This window comes from Entelurus aequoreus, linkage group LG10, assembly GCF_033978785.1.
Source record: "Entelurus aequoreus isolate RoL-2023_Sb linkage group LG10, RoL_Eaeq_v1.1, whole genome shotgun sequence".
NCBI classification, from domain to species: domain Eukaryota; kingdom Metazoa; phylum Chordata; class Actinopteri; order Syngnathiformes; family Syngnathidae; genus Entelurus; species Entelurus aequoreus.
The window spans coordinates 10,117,945-10,144,326 of NC_084740.1; the positions used below are offsets into that span (position 1 = coordinate 10,117,945).

General features: G+C 36.9%; 2 protein-coding genes across 3 annotated transcripts in view; one reads left to right on the top strand and one right to left on the bottom strand.

Moving 5' to 3' along the window:
- Positions 1-5,279: 5,279 nt before the first annotated feature.
- Positions 5,280-24,407, bottom strand: tsku (tsukushi small leucine rich proteoglycan homolog (Xenopus laevis)). Of its 2 annotated transcripts, none has more exons than XM_062059999.1 (3): positions 24,189-24,407; positions 12,127-12,438; positions 5,280-8,772 (listed from the first exon to the last, which is right to left on the bottom strand). In XM_062059999.1, exons 2-3 carry the CDS (start codon positions 12,430-12,432, stop codon positions 8,029-8,031), a joined length of 1,050 nt encoding a protein of 349 aa, XP_061915983.1. In that variant the 5' UTR covers positions 12,433-12,438; positions 24,189-24,407; the 3' UTR covers positions 5,280-8,028. The 2 variants fall into 2 exon arrangements, with proteins under 2 accessions (XP_061915983.1, XP_061915984.1); XM_062060000.1 differs by lacking the exon at positions 24,189-24,407 and adding an exon at positions 13,357-13,531.
- gucy2f (guanylate cyclase 2F, retinal) overlaps positions 11,943-26,382 on the top strand; it is a 71,901-nt gene continuing 57,461 nt past the window's right edge. The window contains exons 1-2 of the mRNA XM_062059996.1: positions 11,943-12,827; positions 12,897-12,961. The gene's annotated coding sequence lies outside the window, so the exon portion shown is untranslated. The remainder of the gene's footprint in view (positions 12,828-12,896; positions 12,962-26,382) is intronic.

A 26,382-nucleotide genomic window follows, 5' to 3' on the forward strand; every position in this document is an offset into this window, starting at 1 on the left:
AGGATTGTGAATGATAAACACCACATCTCATTCCAATGTTTGTGTATTTCCAGTATGACTGAATTTGTGGCATTTTGTGATTTTTTAAACAGTGTTTTCACATACTTTGCGGATCGTAAATACAATTGGATATGGTTTAATAGATTTATGGATGTTTTTTGCACTCTACTGGTCGTTGAAGTTATTGTGTACTATTGACTTTGTTCTGCTCAAACAATTACATCCCAGCAGGCACAGGCCTTTAAAACAACGTTGAGATCTTGGTGAATTAGGTTCTGACGTTGAGCAACTCAAACTTAACGTTGGAACATGCTTTTTGATGACGTTTAATCAATGTTGGGTTCCAACGTTGATTTGACCATTTAATTGTGATCATTTTACAACCAAAATTTAACAACACAAATACAAGGTTGAAACAACACACTTTTTTACTATGTTTTTTTCAATGTCAGGTTGTGACGATGATTGGACCATTGAAATTTGGTAATTTCCCAAGCAATAGCCTGGATACAACATTAGACATCAACGACATCAATTTACAAATACAACTATTTTGCAACATTGTTTCAAAGTCCGTTTTAAAGGACATGTATGTATAATCAATGTTTTATCACTGCCTTGTGCCTGCTGGGATGTGATAGAAAAGAGTAAGAAACCAGTTTAAATATTGGGTTGATATTGTTAAACCAGGGGTCACCAACGCGGTGCCCGTGGGCACCAGGTCGCCCGTAAGGACCAGATGAATCGCCCGCGGGCCTGTTCTAAAAAAAAAAAAAAAAAAAAAAAAAAAATTTCAATTTTTTTTTTATTTTATTTTATTTTTTTAAATTAAATCTACATAGAAAAAACACAAGATACACTTTCAATCAGTGCATCAACCCAAGCAACCTCCCCCATGCACACTCACCCACACCCACTCACACAAAAGGGGTTATTTCTTTCTGCTACCAATATTCTGGTTCCCACAACATAGACAACACATCTGCAAGGGACACAGTCCCTGAAGCACACATGATTGTATAGGCTGCTGGTCCACTAACATTTTCATTAATTACTATTTTTTATGTAATTATTTTTATATTGTTTTACTTTCTTTTTTATCCAAGAAACTGTTTTTTATTTATTTATCTTATTTTATTTTATTTTTTAAAAAAGGGCCTTATCTTCAACAGACCAGGGGCCGTACTTATCAAGCTTCTTAGAGTGCCATTTTACACTTAAGTCCTGATAATTTGCGAAATTTAGTCCTACTCTCAAACTTAGGAATAAAAGCTTTTTATCAACGTTCTTAAGTCTAAGAATCACTCCTACTCTCCACGATATTTAAGAGACCTTCAGAGGTGTCTTAAGTGGTTAGGAGTTGCCAGCAGGGGATGGCACTGAGGCGAGAGAGACGTGCGCGAACATTCAGGGAGCGGAACGATGTTCTGGATTTGTTTGATGACGAGCAGCTGATCAAACGGTATCGTTTAGACAGAGCGGGTATTATTTTTGTCACAGATTTAATACTTTTCGATTCCATGTTGATTTCTGCATGTGGCTGCAGTGGGCTAGTATATATAGAGCCACCCACACCAGTTTCAAATTAGTTGCCTAATTAATAAATTGGAAAGAAAATGTTATGACAGTAGCGTATGTGTGTGGCCGTGAGGTGAGTGACGTCAGTGAGTGTGTGGGCGACAGAAGAGAGGGAGCGGTAGCGTGAGTGCCGGCGGGGACTAGTTTGTTTTGTATTATTTTGTAGTTTATTGTCAAAATATACACTCCCATTGTCCACTTAAATATTTCCAAGATATTTCTTTATTCTTAGACAACGGATTCCCTTCCGTGATTGGTCATTTCTATGGACACAGAAATGACGTCACCTAAAATTCCGTTTACGGCACATAGTAATGTCGTAATTCAGCTTTGAGTGTGACACTTAAGATTCAGTCCTACACTTCGCTGAAAGTGTGAGTAAGACGCTTGATAACTAACTTTTAAGTGCAGCTTTCAGCGAAGAATTTATTTACTCTTAAGTCAACTCTTAGCAGACTTCTTAGGAGTAATTCTGAGAAGCTTGATAAGTACGGCCCCAGGTTGTCAATGAAATTAGATTTGTTTAAAGGGTTTTAGAAACCAGGCCCAGTCCAGATAATGTCCAAGTCGGACTCAGCAACACACACCTTCATTCATGTACATTCATTGTGTTGTATGAGGCAGCCTTCAAAGATTTCTTTATTAAATAAAACTTATATATTTTTCTATTTATTTTAGTTCCTTTTTGCCAACTAGAATTTCTTATTAGAGGTTTACAAACTAATAATTTAGTAGTTCCATAATTAATTATTTGTTTCCATCTTTTCCCAATTACTCCAGTTAGTTGATAAAATGAAAAGCTTGAGCAAGCATCACCATACATAGCTCTAAATGCATCATACTTCATAATTTTACCATTCTCATTGATAATATCATTGACAAAAATGATTCCTCTTTCAAACATATTTTTCCAAAAGAAAGGCTTTCCATCTATTACAATATTAGAGTTCATCCATATTAACTGCTGCAAAATATCGTCTCTTTTTTCTGGCACATAAAATTGAAAACACCACTATGAGTGGATTGTTTCCTTTATGAACCCCGCCATGTTTCCCAGCAGACTCTCTGGGAGGGGATCACTTGTAAAAAATGATACAATTTCTTTTGATACAGTACATGTTTTTTGTCCAACAGGACATTTGTGTACCACTCAATGTTTAAATACATCTTTGGAACAATTGATGCTTTTAAAGACAGACACATAGCTTCAAGGTTGAGAAGTTTCAGGCCCCCATATTCATACTCTTTGTACAAAACCTTTCTTTTAATCTTTTCTGGTTTGCCGTTCCAGACAAAATCGAAGACCCTCCGCTCATAAATCTTAAAAAAGTTTTGTGATGGAGCTGGTAAAGACAAAAACAAATAAATAAATCGAGGAATAATTAACGAGTTGGCAATAGACATTTTACCATAGAAAGTTAGGGATTTCCCTTTCCATAATTGCATAATTTTGTCCAGCTTTCTTAGTCGATTATCATAATTTACTGAGCCTAGATCTTCCAGATTTTCTGGGACAACAACACCAAGTATGTTAACTTGTCCATCTGTCCACAAAACAGGCACTTTGCATTCCATTCGAAAGGACGTTCCCTTTGGATTTCCGATCCTTAACATTTTACATTTATCATAATTAAGTTTAAGGCCAGATTGCTGTGAAAATATGTCCAAAAGATTAAGAAGGTTCCGCAAACAATGAGGAAAAATCTTATCTTTGTGAATCAGCCTTTTCCGACATGAACTTCACCAAGAACAAACACAGAACACGCCTCACTGATGCACATCTGCAAGACTCACTCAGAGTTGCAGTGTCAAGTTACACACCAGAGTACAACACACTAGTTAACAGCATGCAATGCCAGGCTTCCCACTAACTGACAAAGAAACAGATAACAGATTTGGTGTCCAGTTCAAAGTGTGACATGATTTAAAAATTTCAGAGTTTACTTTTGTATTTTACATGAGTTATTATTTGTACAAACATGGTGCAAAGTAATTCATGATTTGTTAAAAAATGTTAGTGGCTAGCTAGTTAAAATGGGATATTGTGATTTCACAAGACTGTCTTAGAAGTGATCATTTGAAAATGTTCAATTTGAAAAATGTGCACTTAGAGAAAATATAAAAATAAAGTGTTGCATATTGATATTTATCTGTTTCTATATATATTTATTGTGAGAAATCATTAAGATGATCAGTGTTTCCACAAAGATAAATATCATTAATTATTAATAATAACAGAGTTAAAGGTAAATTGAGCAAATTGGCTACTTCTGGCAATTTATTTAGGTGTGTATCAAACTGGTAGCCCTTCGCATTAATCAGTACCCAAGAAGTAGCCCTTGGTTTCAAAAAGGTTGGTGACCCCTGTGTTAAACTATCAAGAGCACTCACCCTAAATAAATGAAAACATTTACAGTTAATGATCGGCATTGATATCACTTATGGATGATCGATATCAGAACCGGTAGCATAAAACCCTGATCATAACATCCCTACCTGATACCTCCATAAAAAGCTCACAGGTGACCGTACCATTCACTCTGTGACTGGCAAGTACGGTTGTCGCCACAAAACTAAGTGAGCCCTTGGGTTTACTAAGGTTTCAGAACCTTCAAGTCTCCAACAGCAGTTGTGTCGCAAGTGGTGGATGAGAACAGCGTCAGTCGGGCTGGTGTGGTTTTAGGCGGACCTCAACTGTAATTGAGTCATCCAGCAGCTCGCTGTAAGGACCCCGCCCAGAACCGGCACATCTCCATTCCCAATTGTGCCGGTAGAGAAGACGGGTGACCAAAATGTGTGGATCTCAGGCTATCTGTTGTGCTATCAATCAGTCTCAACTTTCACATTTTTACACCACTTCTAAATTTAAAGCGGTCAAGTTATAGAACGGCATGAGATTTCCACAAGATTTTAATTCCTCACGTCTCAATGTTAGGAAGTCCATGTATGACAACTTGCTCAGTGACCACTGCTGCTTAGTCACTTATTCTTGACAATGGCTGCCAGAAAATGTTTTTCCTTTCCCGATGGAAGAATGCGGTATCCAAACCAGAGTAAAGGGAAGAGCTTGGGTTTTTTTGGGGAAAGAAAGACCTACAGTACCTCAGGATGATTATGTTTCATGAACAAAGCACATTTAAGTGCCCAATTATTCAATATTCATCAAATAATGTATTGTTCTTCACTATTTGCTGATAGCCATTAAAGCACATAACCGGTTTGGACAGGAATGTCTCTATGCGGAAGCAGGTACGACAGAGCAGCAATCGCAGCGTTTGAAGTCCGATTGTTTCGGTAAAGTGAAGGCAGATTTGTCTTGTACACAACTTTGAGATTCATGAAATATTTTGTTAAAATGAACTTACTATAGAGCCCCAAAAGAATGGGGTTCTTTGGTAATAACACAATTTTAATGCACCAGAAATTAGTAGGATAGGACCCATTAAAACAAGTAAATGAGGACTGAATCTGCGTCTGTGAGTTTGAACCAAATAGTCTTAGCTGTACCCTAAATATGATGTAAGGAAGACGTCACTCACATTAAAATTTTCCTGGTATTTTTAAGACAGACACACCCTGTCATAATGCCACAGTGTCAACAGACACTGTCATTCAAAATGATAAAAATGGAGTAGTCAATCTTTCATTGTGTCGGTTTGAACCGACACACCTAAACATCAGTGGCGCTTCACACGGAGGCATGAGAACATTTCAGTTTAATACACATATGTATATATTTGCAAAAATACATACAGCATAGTTGAAATCCATACAAATATGAATCGCATGTCATGTGATTGTACTACACATTACATCTTTATGGTTTTCAGACGCTCAAACATAGCAGTCTTGAGGCCAAGCACTGAGCCTTACTTCAGTCCACAGGAAAAGTTGACGTGCATTGTCATAGTTCATTGGCCAAATGTGTTTATTAAAATAGAAAAAGGGAAATGCTGGTCATTGTGGTCCACCGTTTGTTTTCTTCTCCATGCAACAGAAAACTTTCAAAATGAAGAGCACACTTGGAAATGTTGAAGAGCTGGCCTTTTGGAAGTAAGGTCAATATAAAATGGTCCTTTTGGTGTGTGAAGAGCTCTTTTCACTTAAGTCACTTAAAAGGGTGATATTATGATTTTTTTTTCTACAATTAAAACACTTCCTTGTGGTCTACATAAAATGTAATGGTGGTGCTTTGGTCCAAATTTTGCATAGATTATGTTTTACAGACTATCTTCAAGCCGCTTTGTGACTGTCTTATTTACCTGCTGTAGTCTCCCTTTCGGCGCAAAGCTCTGCGGGTTAACCTCTACCATATATGGCGATATCCGCTAACGTAACTAAGGCAAAATTTCCACTCACGTCTTAAAACTCCAAACGGCTTGTTTGGAGCAAGTTTGGAAGAAGGTCAAATTGTTCTATAGATATATCCGCAATGCCTCCATGGCTTGATTTCAAATTTTCGGGACTTACAGTATGTGGATCCTAAATACACAAAACCAGGTAACAAAATTTGGTTTTTGCATGAGACAAATAAACAGCAAATAAAAGCAATGCATTGCTGTAACTAAACTAGCAAAACAAATCACTCAATAAATCAACTGTGGGACAGCTTCGTCGGTTCTGCTTAAAAGGGTATTCTTCAAAACGATGCATTATGGCACTTAACGTTTAGGCTAGCTGGCGGGCGTAGGAGGACTTTAAACAGGGTCAAACTCACAGTTGTCCACTTTTTTAGAGCCTCCATACTAAGCTATCAGTCACACAGTTCCAATAAAACTACATGGTTTGTACAAATTACCATATTGACCAGACTATAAGATACAATTTTCTTGATCGACGTCTAGAAATGTATTCATGCAAACCAGACTGTGGCAGTGACCACATTTTCCCCGTATATTTATGTGTGTGTGTGTGTGATATATATATATATATATATATATATATATATATATATAGATATATATGTATACCGTATTTTTCGGACTATAAGTCGCTCCGGAGTATACGTCGCACCGGCCGAAAATGCACAATAAAGAAGGAAAAAAACATATATACGTCGCACTGGAGTATAAGTCGCATTTTTGGGGGAAATTTATTTGACAAAATCCAACACCAAGAATAGACATTTGAAAGGCAATTTAAAATAAATAATGAATAGTGAACAACAGGCTGAATAAGTGTACGCCATACGACGCACGTAAATAACCAACTGAGAACGTGCCTGGTATGTTTACGCAACACATCATGGCAAGAGTCATTCAAATAACTAGAACATATAGAACACGCTATACGTTTACCAAACAATCTGTCACTCCCGATCGCTAAAGCCGATGAAATCTTACTCCCCGGTGTCGCCTCTGGTATGCGCCGTTTCCTTTCTTTCTGCTGCTCGATCGCCGTTTTCGGCTGCTTGCAATCTGCAGTATATGATTTCCTTTTCAGTGCCATTTTAGTTCAGCCTGTAGTAGAATTTCTGACCTTTTGACCTATATTTCTTGTCTTTTAAGAATGTCCGCTCATTTTCAATACTCTTGTATTTTTGTGCCATTGAATGGACCAGTTGTGGGACAAAAGTGAATATTAAGTCATGCCAACCTGTCTATAGAATGTGTTGACTGTCTAAAGGATTCGAGTTGTTATGGAACAGATAGGAAAAGCAAAACAAGACATTGACGCACTCGATAAGGAACGATGACGCACAACAGACATATAAAAAATGGCAGAAGACCGGAACTCGGGGGTGATTTTGGCTTGTGTGTGTCTTGTGTGCTCTGGAGTAACTTGTGTCTGCTTGCACGGACAACTTAATTCAACCTGCACTTCTGATAATGGGTAAATACATTTGTTGTACTAAACTACTTTTGTTGCCTGCTTAAGCTTCGGACAATCCACTACAAGCCCTACTCAGTTTTTATAAGTTACCGCCAATGTTGAAATAATCCATTTTAATAGCTACGGATGTAGCAGCAGTTAGCATCCCATGACCCACAATGCACTTCTGCCATGACGCACAATGCACAATATATATATATATATATATATATATATATATATATATATATATATATATATATATATATATATATATACGGTAGATATATAGATACGGTATATAAATATATATATAGATACAGTATATATATATATATATTATTTATTTATTTTTTTGTTTTTTGGGCGGGGTTAATATATATTCAGGTCAACATGGTAATTAAAAAATGTAGTGGTCAATTGCTGTAAAATTTGTTTGCTATTTGGAGCCATCTGCAGATTACCTAGAAACATTGTATTTTTTATATAAGTGCATAAGATGTAGAAAGTGAAACTTTACAGTTGTAGATGTATATAATATTTTATGTTGTGTTTATGATTGCTACCATTAACAGTTTATTTTACTGTATTTGAATAAAGGCACAACGCTGGCATAAAGGCAGATCCTCTTTGGCAGGATCACAGGACAACACCATCCACATTGCAGTTCAGAACCTCGTTGTGTTGCGCTTGACCCAGCTGCCGATGAAACTGTCCCTGTTTCTGGGTCCTCCAGCAGCGGATGTTCTGTCCTAGCATAATGCTCTTCATACTGGGGAGCTGCGTGAGCATGTCATTTGGTAAGGACGTCACCCCAGATCCAAATAAATTAAGCTCCTGCAGAGAGTTCAGTCCGCTGAAAATGTCCGGGCTCAGTGTTTTTAGATTGGGATTGTTTGACAGATCTAAGACCTGGAGGCTCTGGAGGCCTCTCAATCCATGTGCTTTGATTTCTTGAAGCTGCTGAAGGCCACTGAGGGTCAAATAAACCAAATCTTTCAGGTGAGCAAAATCCCCTTCCTTGATGACGCTGATAGGGTTGCCATCCAGATTTAAGTACCTTAGTGTCTCAAGTCCTGCTAATAGCGGTATACTCGATAGGCGGTTTGCTGTCAGATTCAGGCTTTGAATGTGCACAAAATGTGCATGCTGTGTCGCCGAAATGGATTCGAGCTTATTATGCGACAGATCCACGCTGAGGGGCTTGCTGTTAACTTTGGCAGCAAAGGCGTCCATGTTGAAGTCCTGTAAGCTGTTGTGGCTCAGGTCAACTTCGGCCAGAGGGAGGCCGAAGAAGCAGCTCGGCGGGAGGCTCTCTAAATCGTTGTGGCTTAGATCCAGAGTCTCCAGGTAACGCAGCTTTGACAAAGCCTTGGGACTTACCTGGAAAACATCAGCAAGGTAAGAGACACTTACAAAATACATTTGGGAAAAAGTAATTACGGCTGTAACATTTTGTTTTTACTGCTTGTTCCTTTTACACAGAACCTGGAGAATGAAGGATATTGGCAGAACTATCACTGTCCCGCCCCAATTTGTAGGTTAGTTTCAACTCCTCGCTTTGAATCAATGATTTTCAAACAGACCAGAAACCCAGGAAAGAAAGTGCAGAACTCCTGGCATTAGTAAGCTGTAGGGTGGGGTCGATAAAACGATATCAATATAAACCGCGATTTTAATATAAACCGCGATAGACACGTAATCAATATCAATAAAAAATGTGTTCGATAAAACCTTGGATATACAATACACCGTATTTTCTGGACTATAAAGCATATGATATTATATTTGTGTCTTAATATTGAGGTCGCAAAGGCAGTTTGTTATGTGTTTTGTGCACAATAAAAGTGTTTGCTATTATCTATATTAAAACTCAATAATTAGTGCTGTCTGCTGTCAGATGGCTGCACTCTCTCCCGCCCCCTCTCAACCTCACCCTTCTGCACATTCAACATTTTTTTCTACACTCGCTCAGATTTCTGCTCTGCGCTCGCGCAAGTTTAGCCACAGGGTTATACTTGTATCAAAAAGGAAACCAATCAGAGAACTGGACAAATGTACTCTGATTGCCACCCTCTAATGGGCAATGATAGAATCGCAGGTTACTCACCGCGACTTTCGTTTAAATGCAGTTTGAGCACAGCATCATTAAATAGGACCCAATCCAAACAACTTTCCCGACTCATGGTGTAAAATAACTGTAACCAACAAATAAAGTCAACACGCGGTCGTACATAACACACCTCCTGCTCATTGAACTTTGTGGACATTATAAAACACGTACATATATAATTTAAAATTACACATTTAAAGTCGATTACAGTGCATGATGGGTAATATATAAGAAACACCCTCTTCACACTTTCCCACGTTCTGCGCATTTTAGCTGCTTCATATTTTAGATTGATTACAAAACTTTAGGAGGTTGTCAGAGAATTAACCAAGGTAGGAGTCAAACTTTCACATACTCTTAATGTTCAATGTTTTATCGTTTTTACTTCATATTACATTGTCGTCACGGTCTGACATGGTGGTGGTTGTTAAGGTTGCAGTAGTTTAAGTTATGTGTTGTTCAGTCTGTTATAAAAAAAAGTGTCGTACTGTGTGTATTTGTGTAAGCTTGTATTTGTATGTGTGTGCATGCGTACGTATAGGGCTGTATATTTATATTTATATTTATATATATATATATATATATATATATATATATATATATATATATATATATATATATATATATATATATATATATATATATATATATATATATATACACATATACGTATATATTGGTAGTTTACATGCAATCTGCTTCCGGCCGCCAGCCAAATTTTTTTTCCCAATGCGTTCCCCAAGTCAAAAAGTTTGGACACCACTGGTCTAAACAAAAGGGCAATGCAGCGAACTCGTCCAAATGATGGCGCTTTAGCACAAACAGTAACACACCTATTCAGTGTCTTGGCTTGTTTTTTTGTTAAAAACTATTTGCATTATGGCCATCAGCCAAGAAAATCTATAAATTAGCCGCACCGTTTTATAAGCCGCATGGTTCAAAGCATAGAAAAAAAGTGGTGGCTTATAGTCTGGAATTTAACAATATATTTTTGGGGGGGGGGGGGTCGCAAGAAAACAGAAAGAATTAAGCATGTTTGGTTGTATGAACAAAGGCACTCACGGTCTGGTAACCTAGCAAAACAGGACGTGGTCAGTGAGAAATGGGAGGGACACGCTAAACAGTCAATCGCGTAACAGTGTCAACTATCGTGTTTGGTTCATCATCATCATCTTGCTATCTTCGCTGTTGATTCTTTACATTGAGTGAGAAGAGAAACTAAAAGTGAGTGCTGCAGAGAGCGAATAAATTGTCGATAAAACAGGAAGTCACCTCGACAGTGGGCAGTTTTTTTTTAGTTTTTTTCCTTCGCCACGCTAATTTTTTTCTTTTCAACCATCCTCCGTTCCCTATTTGGATGTACGGAAACAACAGGTAGGAAATAAAGTGCAGGACTGTAAAAATAAAATAAACAACTAAATATAACAAATAATAAATTGAAACAATACATTTAAGTAATATTTACTGCATTTCAATACTTACACAAAAATAACAGACCAAATTAAATGTTACACAGACCACATAACTTATTGGCAGTGAACCTGAAAAAATATATATTCTCAGGTTTTTCTGTTTCCATGTCCACACTTTGCACTATTTTGTTACACTTTTGTTACTCAAGTTATTGTTATGTGTTTATTGTGAGTTTAGAATTTTGTTTGCATTGATTGATTGAGTGTTTTCCACGGTTGTGTTGACATTTCCTTTCTTTTCTGCCTTGATAGCTGAGGGGATTATAATCAGAAAAAGGTTTGTTTGAAAAAAATGTTTTAACATTTAATATGTTTTTGTCTTGGTCCATACTTTCCGTAGGTAATACAAAATTTCAATAATTAACGATGTCGACAAATATAAAAAACTTATATCATAATATAGTTTTCAGCCATATCAACCGGCTCTTGTACGCCATGTGAAAAGGGCTGACATTTCCTTGACTGACTACAGTTCTTAGCCACTTTCACACAGCTATCAAAGCTATCAAAGCTATCAAAGCTATCATTGCGCACATTTTTTCCGCCTGTGCCTTTCCTACAAAACCAAGCGAAGCGAATAGTGAAAATTAGCCGCTAGTGAGTGTGCACGTGATAAACACGGTTAGACGTTTACAGGAAGTACATTCGGGGACATTACACACTATTGAGCTGTGTGGTCCAGTGGCTAAAAACTGCCAAAGAGCTCACAGAGAAAAAAGTAATTACTTGAGCAGAATTATGAGTTCACAAAGACCTTTCGCTCCTAAGCCCATACCATACCCCAGTAGCACAAGTACTGCGAATTCCGAGGTAAACTGTAACGAGCACAAGTAAAGACATTAAGAAACAGAACGGCATGCATGCAATCAAGATAGTTTTAGCTGAGTGATAAGACGCTCACTGTTGACTCATGCTGTAGATCATTTTAACAGAAAATACTTGCTGGTTCACATTCATCTTAAGTTCAACCAAACAGATTGAACCAAAAAATGTCAACAAGAACGCAGTACGTCAACGAAACCCAAACCATAAGGTAGAAATTAAAACTGGCAAGATTCAACATAATACGGCTAAGGAGAGCAATGACACGCGTACAAGTGTGATTAAAGGTCAAAATGCATACATGATGGTAAGTCAACAACTAGGACTCACCATTGTAATGTGGTTGCTGCTGAGGTCCAAGCTAACAAGAGTGGTGTACCCAGGACCTGCTAGCATGGTGTCACTGAGCGGGCCCATGGCATTGGAGGATAAGTCGAGATAGGCAGTGTCCAGTGGAATAGGGATGGGCATGGTGGCGCCGGGACCCAACCCGCTGCAGTCTACTCCTGTCAGGCTGAAACTGTCGAAAAGGCCAAAGTTTTCCACTTCGCAACGGCAGCCAGGGTGGCAGTTCTTGACCAAGGTGGAGTGGACACCCGACATCATAAGCAGGCCAAGCCACAGGAAGAGCCCCATTATGGTCTGTAGACAGAAGACATTATTTATGAACACGTAATAAACACATGAGGTCAGACCGGGCGGAATTCAGTGGAACCTTCAGGGATTCAACCGATGTCATGCATAATGTCAAAAAAGACTTCAGCCCAGTTAGCATTAAGGGATTACCGCAATATGTTTGCATTTCTTTGGCTTTTTAAAAAGGTACCAGTAAAGGCAAAAAAGCAAAAAGTGATGACCATAGAACCGAAAAAGGAGCCTACTGCTATGTCGTGTAAGAGTGGCATACTATGTTGGTTGTCTTGACTGCTCAGTACTGTGAAGCTACAGTGACTTGATGCAAGAACAAAAAATAGCACACCTCTGCATTGTGCATTATTGTGAAGACACTCACCTCTCTGCAAGTAACAATGGTGAGTACACAATATATTATTTAATGATTTTTATTATTCAGAAGTTGACTTTTTTGTTCACTGTAACAGCTAAGAAAGGTGTCGACACACCTTCTGCAAGCCATTTAAAGGATTCACGGCAAATAATTCAAAGGGTGAGTACCTTTGTTTTATTTTTTACACTATACAATTACAGTTGTACAATTGTTACTTAGCCTATGACCCTGGAAAATACTAACTGAATTTGCATAAAGTTTTCAAACACAAACTAATTGACCGGCATTGCCATGATTCAAACTCTAATTCACTATTTCTTGATGTCTTCTATTCAATAAATCACTGACTTGTAAATGCAGGCCATTAAAATGCGCCCAAATTCCACTCAACTGCTCGTTCACAAAAAGTCACAGATAAGAGAGTACTTGAGAATCGTAAAACCATACATGGGAACAATATCAGCAGATCATTTTTATCCAGAAAAACATTACATTGTCTGAAAACACTTTAAAGATATCAATAAAAAATATTAAATAAAGCCCAGCAGCCTTACTTGTACCGCTTGTGTCCTCTCCCTGTCTGTGCTTTGGGTATTTTAAAGTGAGAGATGAACAACTCAGCCCCTTTAACTTAAAAAAAGAGAAAAAAAAGAAAAAGTGTGCTCCCTCTGATGAATATGAAAACCAGAGGTTCAGAGGTTAAGAGTTGTGTAATGGGGGAGAGAAACAAAGAGTCATGGTTACGTTGTCCTGCCATGACACAGCAAGCCAAAGATAAAATCAACACTCTTGTGTGAGAAACTATAACTGAAATATAAAGCAATACCATATGTACTTGCATAAATTATGCATTTGTGATGGATTTAAACACATTGTTTCAATATAAGATATGGGAGGGGACTGGGTAAAACAAAGTCCCACCCATCAAACAAATCCACAGTAAAAAGTCAACACGGTGACAAGTTATTCGGTGTATTGAAAAGGTACTACTAAGGTTATTCATCTGTTCTTATGTAACAGCCACTGGATCAACAGTCACTGCAGTTCAAAGTCCGCTTCTACCGGTTCTTTTGACCCTTCAACTCCAAACAGTCCATTCAACAAACTGTTTCATATAACTTTTACAGACACTTAACTCAATATCAAACCAAAAAGTTGGTATTTTTTGTGTGTCAATACATTTCTATGATCGCCACACACATCTTGCAGACACACAAAAAGGTTCTGGTTGACATCAGTACAAAGACTTTAAAATGCACTCCCACTTAGCCAACCCAAGTCAAATAACAATCATGGTTTCCCCTTAAAGTAATTGAATGTGGCACGCCGCCACAGCATTTTTATTGCCGCCACACAAAGAAACTCAAAAGAAATCACACAAAGTATGACGCTATTTTTAACTATTACCAATACGATGATAACAAAGGGCACAATTCCCGTACAACACTTTTGGCTCATGAGTCGGCGCTTCCACAGACACAGAACACTTCCTCATTCTCCGCCAATTACCTTTCTGGCTGAGACGGCGTGTTTGCTAACTTGGGAAAACTGACATCAAATCCAAACCACACAAACCTAAAACATTAACATTAGATGGTCGTTACAGTTAAGGCTGAAACGACGCGTCGACGTAGTCGACGTCATCGGTTACGAAATTACGTCGACGCCGTTTTTGTGCGTCGACGCGTCGCATAATGACGTCACACTACCGTCATGGCGGAGCGCAAAGCAGACGATCAAAGACGATGCGAGCGGTGCGAGCGAGGGGGGAAAAGCATGCCAAAAGTGGTCAAAAGTGTGGGAGTATTTCAATAAACGGCCTAATAATGTTGTTGTATGCACACTGTGTCGAGCGGAAATGGCCTATCATAGCAGCACAACGGCTATGAGAGAGCATACGTTGTCATCATTACACAAAAACATGAATGTGTCATTTGTATCTGCTAGGAGTGTAACGGTACGTGTTTTGTATTGAACCGTTTCGGTACGGGGCTTTCGGTTCGGTACGGGGGTGTACCGAACGAGTTTCTAAGCTAAAGCTAAAGTCATAACAAGCTGCTTTGCTACGTCTGCCTCTGTCTCAGCACGCAGCATTGTCCCACCCACACAACCATCTGATTGGTACAAACGCAGCATTGTCCCACCCACACAACCATCTGATTGGTACACACACAGCATTGTCCCACCCACACAACCATCTGATTGGTACACACGAAGCATTATCAGCCAATCAGCAGTGCGTATTCAGAGCGCATGTAGTCAGCGCTTCAGGGTGGAGCAGATAGGTGTTTAGCAGGTGAGCATCAGGCAGCAGACTCTCCCCAAATGATAATAAACACCTCCCAGTCAACTACTAGTAACATCACTATGAGCCCGTTGACCTTCTAGAAACTTAAACTGCAGCTCAGCTCGCTAGAAATCCTGGCTTGAGGTGAAGGCTAATTAGCTCTCAGTTCCAGCCACATCGACCCCTTCTGAGCGCCTATTTTCAGCTGCTGGGAATATTGTAAACAAGAAAAGAACCAAAGCATGTAGACATGCTAACATTTCTTCATTACAACTGTTAGACACTCACTGGAATGAGTAGAATTGGTTATTGTGTACTGTGTTGGACTGGATGTTTATTTTGCACATTTTAAAAGCAATACTTAATGTTTACAGTGCTCCAGAATATTTAGATTGGCACTTTTTTGTATTGGATGTTTATCTTTATTTTTGCACATTTTAGCAAATAAGCAATACTTTCACTTTTGTTGAAATGTTTACACTGTTGTTACAGAATATTTCGTTTTGCACTTTTTTGTATTGGATGTTTATCTTTATTTTTGCACATTTTAAAGCAAAATAAGCAATACTTTTACTTTTGAAATGCTTATACTATTGCAGAATATTAAGATTTGCACTGGATGTTGACTTTTATATTTGCACATTAAAAATCAAATAAGCTACTTTTAATTTTGTTAAATGTTAAAGGTTTTAAATGTTTACATTGTTACAGAATATTTAGTCATGTTGTTGTCAATGTTGACTGAGTGGCCATACTTCTTTTTTTTGTAAATAAAAGCCATGCCTTTTGAAAAAACGGGCCTACATTTATTTTTTCATCTTCATTTTGAATAAAAAAATAATCGGCAAAAGGAAAAAATAATCTATAGATTAATCGAAAAAATAATCTATAGATTAACCGATTAATCGAAAAAAATAATCTATAGATTAATCGATAGAAAAATAATCGTTAGCTGCAGCCTTAGTTACAGTATCAATTGATATACAGTATATATAGCCTATTATTTGCGCACTATTGACAAGTGATGTACTGCAAACTTGATCACCGAAAAAAGACTATGATCACCGAATACCACGCTACCGAAACCGGATCTAAACAAAACGTCTGGAGCGTAGTCAGCATGTCTGCTATGTGGACATTATTTTTATATATATTGCAGATATACCCACCGATCGCCATCTACAAAATGTGCAAATATTAAGAGGACAGTGGCGGTTTTTAAGCAGAAAAAGTCCAACTAGAGCAACAGCGCTACAGCTCTCTTCTTTCATCAGGCACATCGAGGGACAGAAGTAGTCTCTAAACACAAGTACATTTTATAATAACAGAAGAAGATGCTGGATTTGTCGCCAGTTGTTTTTAAAAATTTTTTAAAGTAATTTAAAAAAAATCTCAACAAAGTACATTGTACAAAAAGCAGCAACAATTGAAAATATGTCAAAACGATAAAATAAAATATATTAATACTAATTAATAACATATTTGTTTTAAATGTATGTACACATTTTTTTAGCCTTTTTAAAGAAAATCATATGATCGTAGTAAATTATGCAAATTACTCGGTGACCACGGCAACATCGCCACGGGAATCTTGGCAGTTTAGGGGAAACACTGAACATTATCATATTCATTTGATATGAAGTATCTAAACAAGAAAAACAATGCTCTCTGCCAAGCTGTCAAGATAGACAATAAAACAAAGGAACAGACTCGGGTTGTCACGACACCAATAATTCAGTAGTCATCATCGATACCTGTGAATTTCTACAATTTTCAATACTTATTACATTAAAAATGAAAAAAAACTGAAGCCATGTACTTTTAAATTCACTACTTTATTGAAAACTTTTTTCAAATGTCAAGTATTTAATATCACTTTGCTTCAACATCTTTTGGTCTGGAATTTAAATTGCAGTAGCCGTTTCCAAGAGCTATTTATACATTCAAAAAAAAGAACAACAGCGGCCTATAGCCTCCCATTACATCAAAACAAACAATATTGTGCTTAAAAATTTGGTCATAAATAACAAAAATAGTCAACTATTTTACATTCTCAAAAGAACAGCAGTGGTGTGGAACCTTTAAGTACATTAAAAAAAAATGTTGTTCTTAATATCGTTATTTAATATGGTTGTGGTGTTGGGATGCTATCATGTAACTTGTAACAGAATAGGCTAACAAAAAGGCTAAAACATATATTTATAGACAATTTTTTGTGTTTTTTTATTTATTTTTTATTTCAGTGTTATGCCTTTTTGCTCTATTATTGTTGGGCATCTTTGTTCATTGTATTTCTACAATGTGCCACGAGTATATAAAAAAAAAAAAAGAGCAGTGTTCCATGCTACATTTTAAACAACACTGGTTTACGTATTTCACCAGGAAGGCAAGGTGTTGCCAAACGAAAGATTGTCTCTAAGCAGTGTCTTCTTAGCATTTATAGAAGTGATGCACGCGTTGCACACATAAAGCACACTCTCCGGGCTTGTGGTGGCAGATCTCTACTCTCACTAATACGTATTTGATTAGAGAAAAAAAATGCATGAAGCAAGACACTCAACTCTGTGACTTTCTTCTTGTTTCACTTTTAATGCATACCTCAATAAAGTGGCAACACGGATCGCTTCTGCTCCGTCTTTCTCTGGTGAAGCAGGTGTTTATTTTATATATATATATATATATATATATATATATATATATATATATATATATATATATATATATTATAGCCCTTATGTGGGCTCTGTACCGAGGATGTCGTTGTGGCTTGAGCAGCCCTTTGAGACACTTGTGATTTAGGGTTATATAAATAAACATTGATTGATTGATTGATTGATATACAGCCACGGTTCTATTATAATTTATAAACAGAGGAGAAGTGGAACCACCAAATCCGAATTTGTGGCAAGCTGACACAAATAAATATATAAAAACAATATCTATTTTTTTAAGACAGCAGGCTTCTTCTTCGACACACAATTCTTATGCCGTGCAGCTACACGCAGGGCCATGTCCAGACGGGAACGTTTTGTGGGGTTTTTTGCCGAGTTGGTTAAAAATACATGTTGAATCTGTCACGACCTGGCGGGACCGCATCACTGGGTGAAAACGATGTTATACATGTGTCACACGTACTGTACATGCATGCCGCTGTAAACAAACAGACAGACACGATCACATATTTTGGCAAAAAATTGCGCCGTTTGTTTGAACTCGACCTGAGCGTCCAGACTGCACTCGCATCAGATATATATTGGATTTATGACCACATACGAAAGAGAGCTGTGTAGGATTTGAAAGAATCAGAATTGTACTGTTCACAGTGACATGAAATACAAGCAAATACATGTTGCTTATGGTTGGGCAATATGGCTGAAAACGATACGAAGTATTTTATATCGGTTGATATTGATAATTATAGATTTTCTTTTTAATGACCTATAAAAAATGAAGACCAGCAGAAAAATATTACATGTAAACATTTTCATTTAAAATGCAACCTTCCTCTGATTATAATCTCCTCAGCTATCAAGGCAGAAAGGAAATATCAACACAACCATGGAAAACACTCAAACAATGTGAACAATAAACTCTTAAAATGAAGATGGAAAAATAAGGCATAAGTAAGAAATGCTTAATAAAGTGTAACAAAATAGTGCAAAGTGTAAAAATATCAACATAGAGAAACCCGAGGATAAGCACTTTCTGCAGGATTACTGCAAGGAAGTTACGGCTGTGTAACATTTAATTTTGTCCGTTATTCTTATTTTACAAATTATGTTATGCTGTAATTATTATTTAAATATAATTGGACCAAATTACCTATTTTAAAGTAGCACATTTGTTATCATTTGTAAATTATTTTTTGTGTATACAGTCCTGCACTTTAGTTCCCACTTGTGGTTTCCAAATATCCTAATAAGGAACGGACAAGCGTTGCAAAGAAAAGATGAAAAGACGGTCTGTTTTAAAAAATCCAAAAACATGCCATACGTTCGAGGTGACTTTTCCTGTTTTTTCGACAATTTATTTGCTCTCTGCAGCACTCATTTTTAGTTTCTCTTCTCACTCAATGTAAAGAATCAACAGCGAGACAGCAAGATGGTGCAACCAAACTGATACCGTTAGCTTGTCCCTCCCATTGCTCACTGACCACTTCCTGTTTTGTTAGGTTACCTGAGCACGAGTTCGTTAGTTCATGCAACCAACCTTGTTTTGTAACTTCCGGTTTCTTCCGACTAAAAAGAATACATATGTATTGAACCTTTTTATAGAACACATTTTTTATTGATATTGAGTACTTGCCTGTCGCCATATGTATCGATATCGAAATCACTCAGCCTTCATGTCACCTATGGGCAAAAAAATCTGACTTGACCCTCAGTGAGAACATAGCCCTACATCAGGGATATTAAATCGGTTACATCATCATATCAGTATATTGAAACACATGTATACATTTTTTATAAGAATCATTATCAACTTTGATGATTATTAGTGATGTCATATTTTTTTTTAAATCTGTTTTGGCCAAATAGTAGCGACTTAACATTTATTATCCACTTGTCATTCACCATTGTTAAATCAGTGTCAAAGAGTGTTTTAATATTTATTTTTACACTTGTTTTACAATATTTATTTCCTCTTTTTTTTTTTATAAGAATACATTTTTGAAAATAAGTTTTTAGGCTATATCCATGCAACCAGAAGAGCTTGTCTAACCTGTAAACTGTTTAAAAAAAGTTTCATTAGAATTATTACACCAAATAACACATTGTGAGAATCGGTTTGAATGGGGAACGGTGTCGAATCGAGAATTGATTCTGAATCGAATAGTCACCCCAGGAATCGAAATTGGATCCAATCGATAGGTGACCAAAGATTCACACACCTACAGCAGACGATTCCCATTATTCGCTGGGAGTAATTGTGTCAAAATCCGAACACTCTAAAAGCTTTCTTGCTACTCAAGACGGGGATAGATGTGCTTCCTTATAAAAGCAGAGACCACATGCAGACTTAACATGAGAAACAGTAAAACACTGTTAAATTAGCTCATCTTGAATTTCAGTGAAGCCACGTTCACCCTTCTTAGAACCCTTTGCTCAATCTCCTCCAGGGGAGGCTAAACGCTCGCTACCAGGTGTTAACTTGCGACCTCTCGCTAATAAATCTCCCTAAAAACACCAAACAGCCGGTGGATGTAGGCTTCAGATCACACACATTCTTGAAGACAACAAAAGTAGTGAGAACAACAACCTACGCCTCCCAGCCTGGGTGAACAATCGACAAAAGCCTGTGAAAAAATGCCCAGACACCTTCTCACTTTCTTAGGTGTTCTCACGCCTTTTTATTCTCGTAAAGTGGAGTGACAACTTCTTCTGTTGGTCATCATCAAGCCATTGTCAACAGCATTAATCACATTACACTTACCCCCCCCCCCCCCCCCCAAGTATATCTCACAACTTTGTGCCAACAGTTATAAAACGTAATAATCCAGAATTGTTATCAGCGCTAACAAGGTGATTATATGGCCTTAAGTCATCTGATTTCCTTCCTCTGAATTGACCTAATTGTGGGATAAGGTCTGTTAGCCTCTCACACCTAACTCATTAAATTCATCTTTAATTGGCTCACATCACATCACATTCGCTGAGACGGCTCTGATCTTAAGGCGGAAAAGAGCTTGATTAGAAAAACGCTTAATCCTTTGAAAGCTACATTGAATGCATGACACGCAATCAAGCCTGGAGGGTTTGAATTAAACCGATGGCGCTTAAATGTATTGGAAAAAAACAATTAGGCCGCAGTGGAGTGCATAGCAGTTAGGCCGGATGAATACAGTTATAGTGGTGCAGCACAAAAGAAAAAATAATAGTGATCGAAAAGGGAGACTTGACCTGGTTACTGATTATATTTTGGACACTGTTTGCCCTAATTGTCTTGAAACATTGTGAATTATGTTTCAAACAGCTAACGGCGTAAATCTTTTCTTTCGCAGTAACAATAACAGTCTTGCCTTTAAAGTTCAAGCCAATCGGTCCATTTTTCTTTTGCGTTTTTACATTTTTTCCCCCAAAAGAAACTGGACAAAATGTAAATAACCTGCCATCATGATAAAAAAATCATACAACCTACTAGCTGGAGTCTCACTCATTTTAATTAGGGAAGGGCGATATAGCCTATATTAAAAAAAATTAAAATAATAATATATATACACACAGATATATACACATACATATATATACATATACAATACATATATACACAAATACATATACACATATATACATACATACATATATAAAATATATACATATACATACATAAAAATATATACATATAAACATACATATATATACATATATATATATACACACACACATATACATATACATATATATATATATACACATATATATATATATATACATATATATATATATATATATATATATATATATATATATATATATATATATATATATATATATATATATATATATATATATATATATATATATATATATACACACACACACATTAGGGCTGCAACTAACGATTAATTTGATAATCGATTAATCTGTCGATTATTACTTCGATTAATCGATTGATAATCGGATAAAAGAGACAAACTACATTTCTATCCTATCCAGTATTTTATTGAAAAAAACCAGCATACTGGCACCATACTTATTTTGGTTATTGTTTCTCAGCTGTTTGTAAATGTTGCAGTTTATAAATAAAGGTTTAGTAAAAAAATAAAATAAAAAAAAATTGTTATTAAAAAAATTAAAAAACTCTGCGCATGCGCATAGCATAGATCCAACGAATCGATGACTAAATTAATCGGCAACTATTTTAATAATCGATTTTAATCGATTTAATCGATTAGTTGTTGCAGCCCTGATATACATACATACATACATACACACACACACACACACATGTATACATATATATATGTACATATATATATAAATACATATACATATAGATATAGATGGATGGATAGCTAGGTGGATACATGTCAACATTGTGTATGTGCTGAAAGCTTCATTTATGATTGCTGCCTTTGGTAAAAGCTTAAAAATTTTAGGTTTTGTTGACTTTTAGAGTTGCCGAGTTGGTGCTTTTCGAAACACTTGTAGCAAACATGTGTTAAAGAAATAGAAAGGATATCAAGAAAATGGAAATAATAAACGTTAGAGTATGTCAAACAAACCTTTAACAAAGTGATCACTACAAACTCATGCATTCTTCGACTCTGCTCCCTTGGACAGGAGCGTGAGCTGCATGCTTTTCTCGTCGTTTCGTACAACTTGCACTCTTCCTCCCTTTTTAATTACCTGTCAAGGAACTCTGAAGAAATGTTGATCCTTTTCGCGATTTGAACGATTCGTACAGCCAAACATACGCCAGCATGGGGCTTATTTTCTTTTCGAGAAAGGCACCAAGTACCCATTGAACACAGAGCCAGCTTGGCCACCAGCATATTCATTTTTAACATTTTAGAACAGGGGTCACCAACGCGGTGCCCGCGGGCACCAGGTAGCCCGTAAGGACCAGATGAGTAGCCCGCTGGCCTGTTCTAAAAATAGCTCAAATAGCAGCACTTACCAGTGAGCTGCCTCTATTTTTTAAATTGTATTTATTTACTAGCAAGCTGGTCTCGCTTTGCCCGACATTTTTAATTCTAAGAGAGACAAAACTCAAATAGAATTTGAAAATCCAAGAAAATATTTTAAAGACTTGGTCTTCACTTGTTTAAATAAATTCATAAATTTTTTTACTTTGCTTCTTATAACTTTCAGAAAGACAATTTTAGAGAAAAAATACAACCTTAAAAATGATTTTAGGATTTTTAAACAAATATAAATTTTTACCTTTAAATTCCTTCCTCTTCTTTCCTGACAACTTAAATCAATGTTCAAGTAAATTTATTTTTTTTATTGTAAAGAATAATAAATACATTTTAATTTAATTCTTCATTTTAGCTTCTGTTTTGTCGACGAAGAATATTTGTGAAATATTTCTTCAAACTTATGATTAAAATTCAAAAAAATTATTCTGGCAAATCTAGAAAATCTGTAGAATCAAATTTGAATCTTATTTCAAAGTCTTTTGAATTTCTTTTAAAATTTTTGTTCTGGAAAATCTAGAATAAATAATGATTTGTCTTTGTTAGAAATATAGCTTGGTCCAAATTTTTATATATTCTAACAAAGTGTAGATTGGATTTTAACCTATTTAAAACATGTCATCAAAATTCTAAAATGAATCTTAATCAGGAAAAATTACTAATGATGTTTCATAAATTATTTTTTTAATTTTTTCAAAAAGATTCGAATTAGCTAGTTTTTCTCTTCTTTTTTTTGGTAGAATTTTGAATTTTAAAGAGTCGAAATTGAAGATAAACTATTTCAAAATTTAATTGTCATTTTTTTTCGTGTTTTCTCCTCTTTTAAACCGTTCAATTAAGTGTAAATATAATTAATTATTAATAATAACGGTAAATTGAGCAAATTGGCTATTTCTAGCAATTTATTTAAGTGTGTATCAAACTGGTAGCCCTTTGCATTAATCAGTACCCAAGAAGTAGCTCTTGGTTTCAAAAAGGTTGGTGACCCCTGTTTTAGAACATCCTGAAAAGGTCACTTTTGGGACGAATATCATGCATTGAAGATTAGGCCGTTCCCAGAGGAAGTGACCATTTCAGTCTGGCACGTCTCCAGGTCACATTTCTTACAGCAGTGCGTGCACATGAAATATTCAACTGATTGCTGAATATTTGATGATATTATAGAAGTAAGCATTAGCCCGCCCTCCTGCGACTGTCAATCACAGGCCAGCATGTAGCATCACGCCGGGCTAAAGTTGAACTCTATGCTGTCATTTTGTGGTTTTAAAAAAAAAAAAGGAAAAAATGTCTGGTCGGGGCGGTTTCTTAAAACACGAATGAAACCTGATCTGATCACTATGTGCTCCAGCGCTGAAGAAACTTCCCAACTCACCCTCTTAACGTTTTTAGCCTCTTCTTAAAAGTCAAAGTTTGGGAAACTTTCACCTTCAAGAAGTTGGAAGTTATAGTTTACTCGCCTTTCATCCAGTTTCTCCGCGCTCTTTTTCGGGCCTTTTTTTTTTTCTTCACTTCACCGCTCCCATTTTCCAGACCCCCCGCTGAGCAGGGCTCCTCTCTGCCCGGGTGGAGTGTGTCTCTCCGCGGCTACATGAGCTCCCTTCGTCCCTCTGCTCCGTCACGTTGAAACTGTCAGTAGGACACTCGTCTGCTCCCATCCCACTTTTACTACTGCCTACCACAAGTAATGGTCGGAAACATGTGCGCTTCCGCTTTTTTGTTTCAGAGTAAAATACAACAACTAACAGATTTCGCACTCTAAGTCATTTAAAGTATCTTCGGGGCAAATGTGTCGAGAAGAACCTGCGCAATACTAACACATTTCAGTTTATTAAAGCGTCGAATTTGATTAATATTGCGATTATGTCTCTAAATGAGTTGGAATGAGGCAGCAGCTGACGTGGCTAATGCTAGTAAATTTTATTCTGGAAATACTAGAACAGATTTCCGGGGTATCCCACAGTCTTGAAAGTTTTCACAGGCAATTTCCATCTTTGGCCACAAGAGGACACTGTAACTTAAATACACTCATTCAACCCCTCTTTCAAATGATAGCGACCGTTTGTAATATTAGATACGTTGAGGTATGAACAAAATACTTGTTGCTACTCCAGTTTATGTTAAACTAATTAGGGGGTTATAGGCGGACGATATAGTGTGAATGTAAATGGGGATTTAGTCAAGGCCAATTTAGAGCACAATTCTCACACAAAGCAATTCTAAGTGCTTTACATAAAAATAATGAAAAAATTAAATCAATCATAATTTGAATTAAAATCATGAAATATAATCACCATAAAACAATTCTAATTCAAATAAAAACCAAAGAGTGTAAATAAAATACTTTCAGTTGTCATCTGGAGAATTAAAGGCCTACTGAAATGAATTTTTTTTATTTAAACGGGGATAGCAGATCTATTCTATGTGTCATACTTGATCATTTCGCGATATTGCCATATTTTTGCTGAAAGGATTTAGTATAGAACAACGACGATAAAGATTGCAACTTTTGGTATCTGATTAAAAAAAAGGCTTGCCCCTACCGGAAGTAGCGTGACGTAGTCAGTTGAACATATACGCAAAGTTCCCTATTGTTTACAATGATGGCCGCATGAAGTGAGAGAGATTCGGACCGAGAAAGCGACAATTTCCCCATTAATTTGAGCGAGGATGAAAGATTTGTGGATGAGTAAAGTGCAAGTGAAGGACTAGTGGGGAGTTGAAGCTATTCAGATAGGGAAGATGCTGTGAGAGGCGGGTGGGACCTGATATTCAGCTGGGAATGGCTAAAACAGTAAATAAACACAAGACATATATATACTCTATTAGCCACAACACAACCAGGCTTATATTTAATATGCCACAAATTAATCCTGCATAAAAACACCTGCGTGTTTGTTACGCTAGCTCCTAGCTCCTCTGCTAGCTCCTAGCTCCATAGAACACGCCAATACAATTCAAACACCTGATCAACACACACAATCACTCAGCCCAAAAGACCGTTCACCTAACCCAAGGTTCATAAAGCTTATATATTTTTAAAAAGTTACGTACATACGCAAAAAAAAGTTGCGCACATACGGTCAAGCGATCAAATGTTTAGAAGCCAAAGCTGCATACTCACAGTAGCACGTCTGCGTCTTTGTCATCCAAATCAAAGTAATCCTGGTAAGAGTCTGTGTTGTCCCAGTTCTCTACAGGCGTCTGTGTATCGAAGTCAAAAGTCCTCCTGGTTAGAGTCTCTGTTATCCGAGTTCTTCCATCTTGACTGCATCTTTCGGGAATGTAAACAAAGAAGCGCCGGCTGTGTACTGTTGTTGCTGACTACGTTCGAAAAATACGTCCATTTCGCACCGACAACTTTCTTCTTTGCTTGCTCAGCTTCCTTCTCCATAATGCAATGAACATGATTGCAACAGATTCACGAACACAGATGTCCAGAATACTGTGGAATTATGAAATGAAAACAGAGCTTTTTCGTATTGGCTTCAATGTGGAAGGCATACCCGTGTTCGCCGGGCTACGTCACGCGCATACGTCATCCTCAGAGGCGTTTCGAACCGGAAGTTTAGCGGCAAATTTAAAATGTCACTTTATAAGTTAACCCGGCCGTATTGGCATGTGTTATAATGTTAAGATTTCATCATTGATATA

Coding starts and splice junctions, on each gene's coding strand:
- tsku (XM_062059999.1), bottom strand. CDS start 12,432: ATGGGGCTCTTCCTGTGGCTTGGCCTGCTTATGATGTCGGGTGTCCAC. Junction 8,773..12,126: donor GCAGCAACCACATTACAATG/GTGAGTCCTAGT, acceptor GATGTTTTCCAG/GTAAGTCCCAAGGCTTTGTC.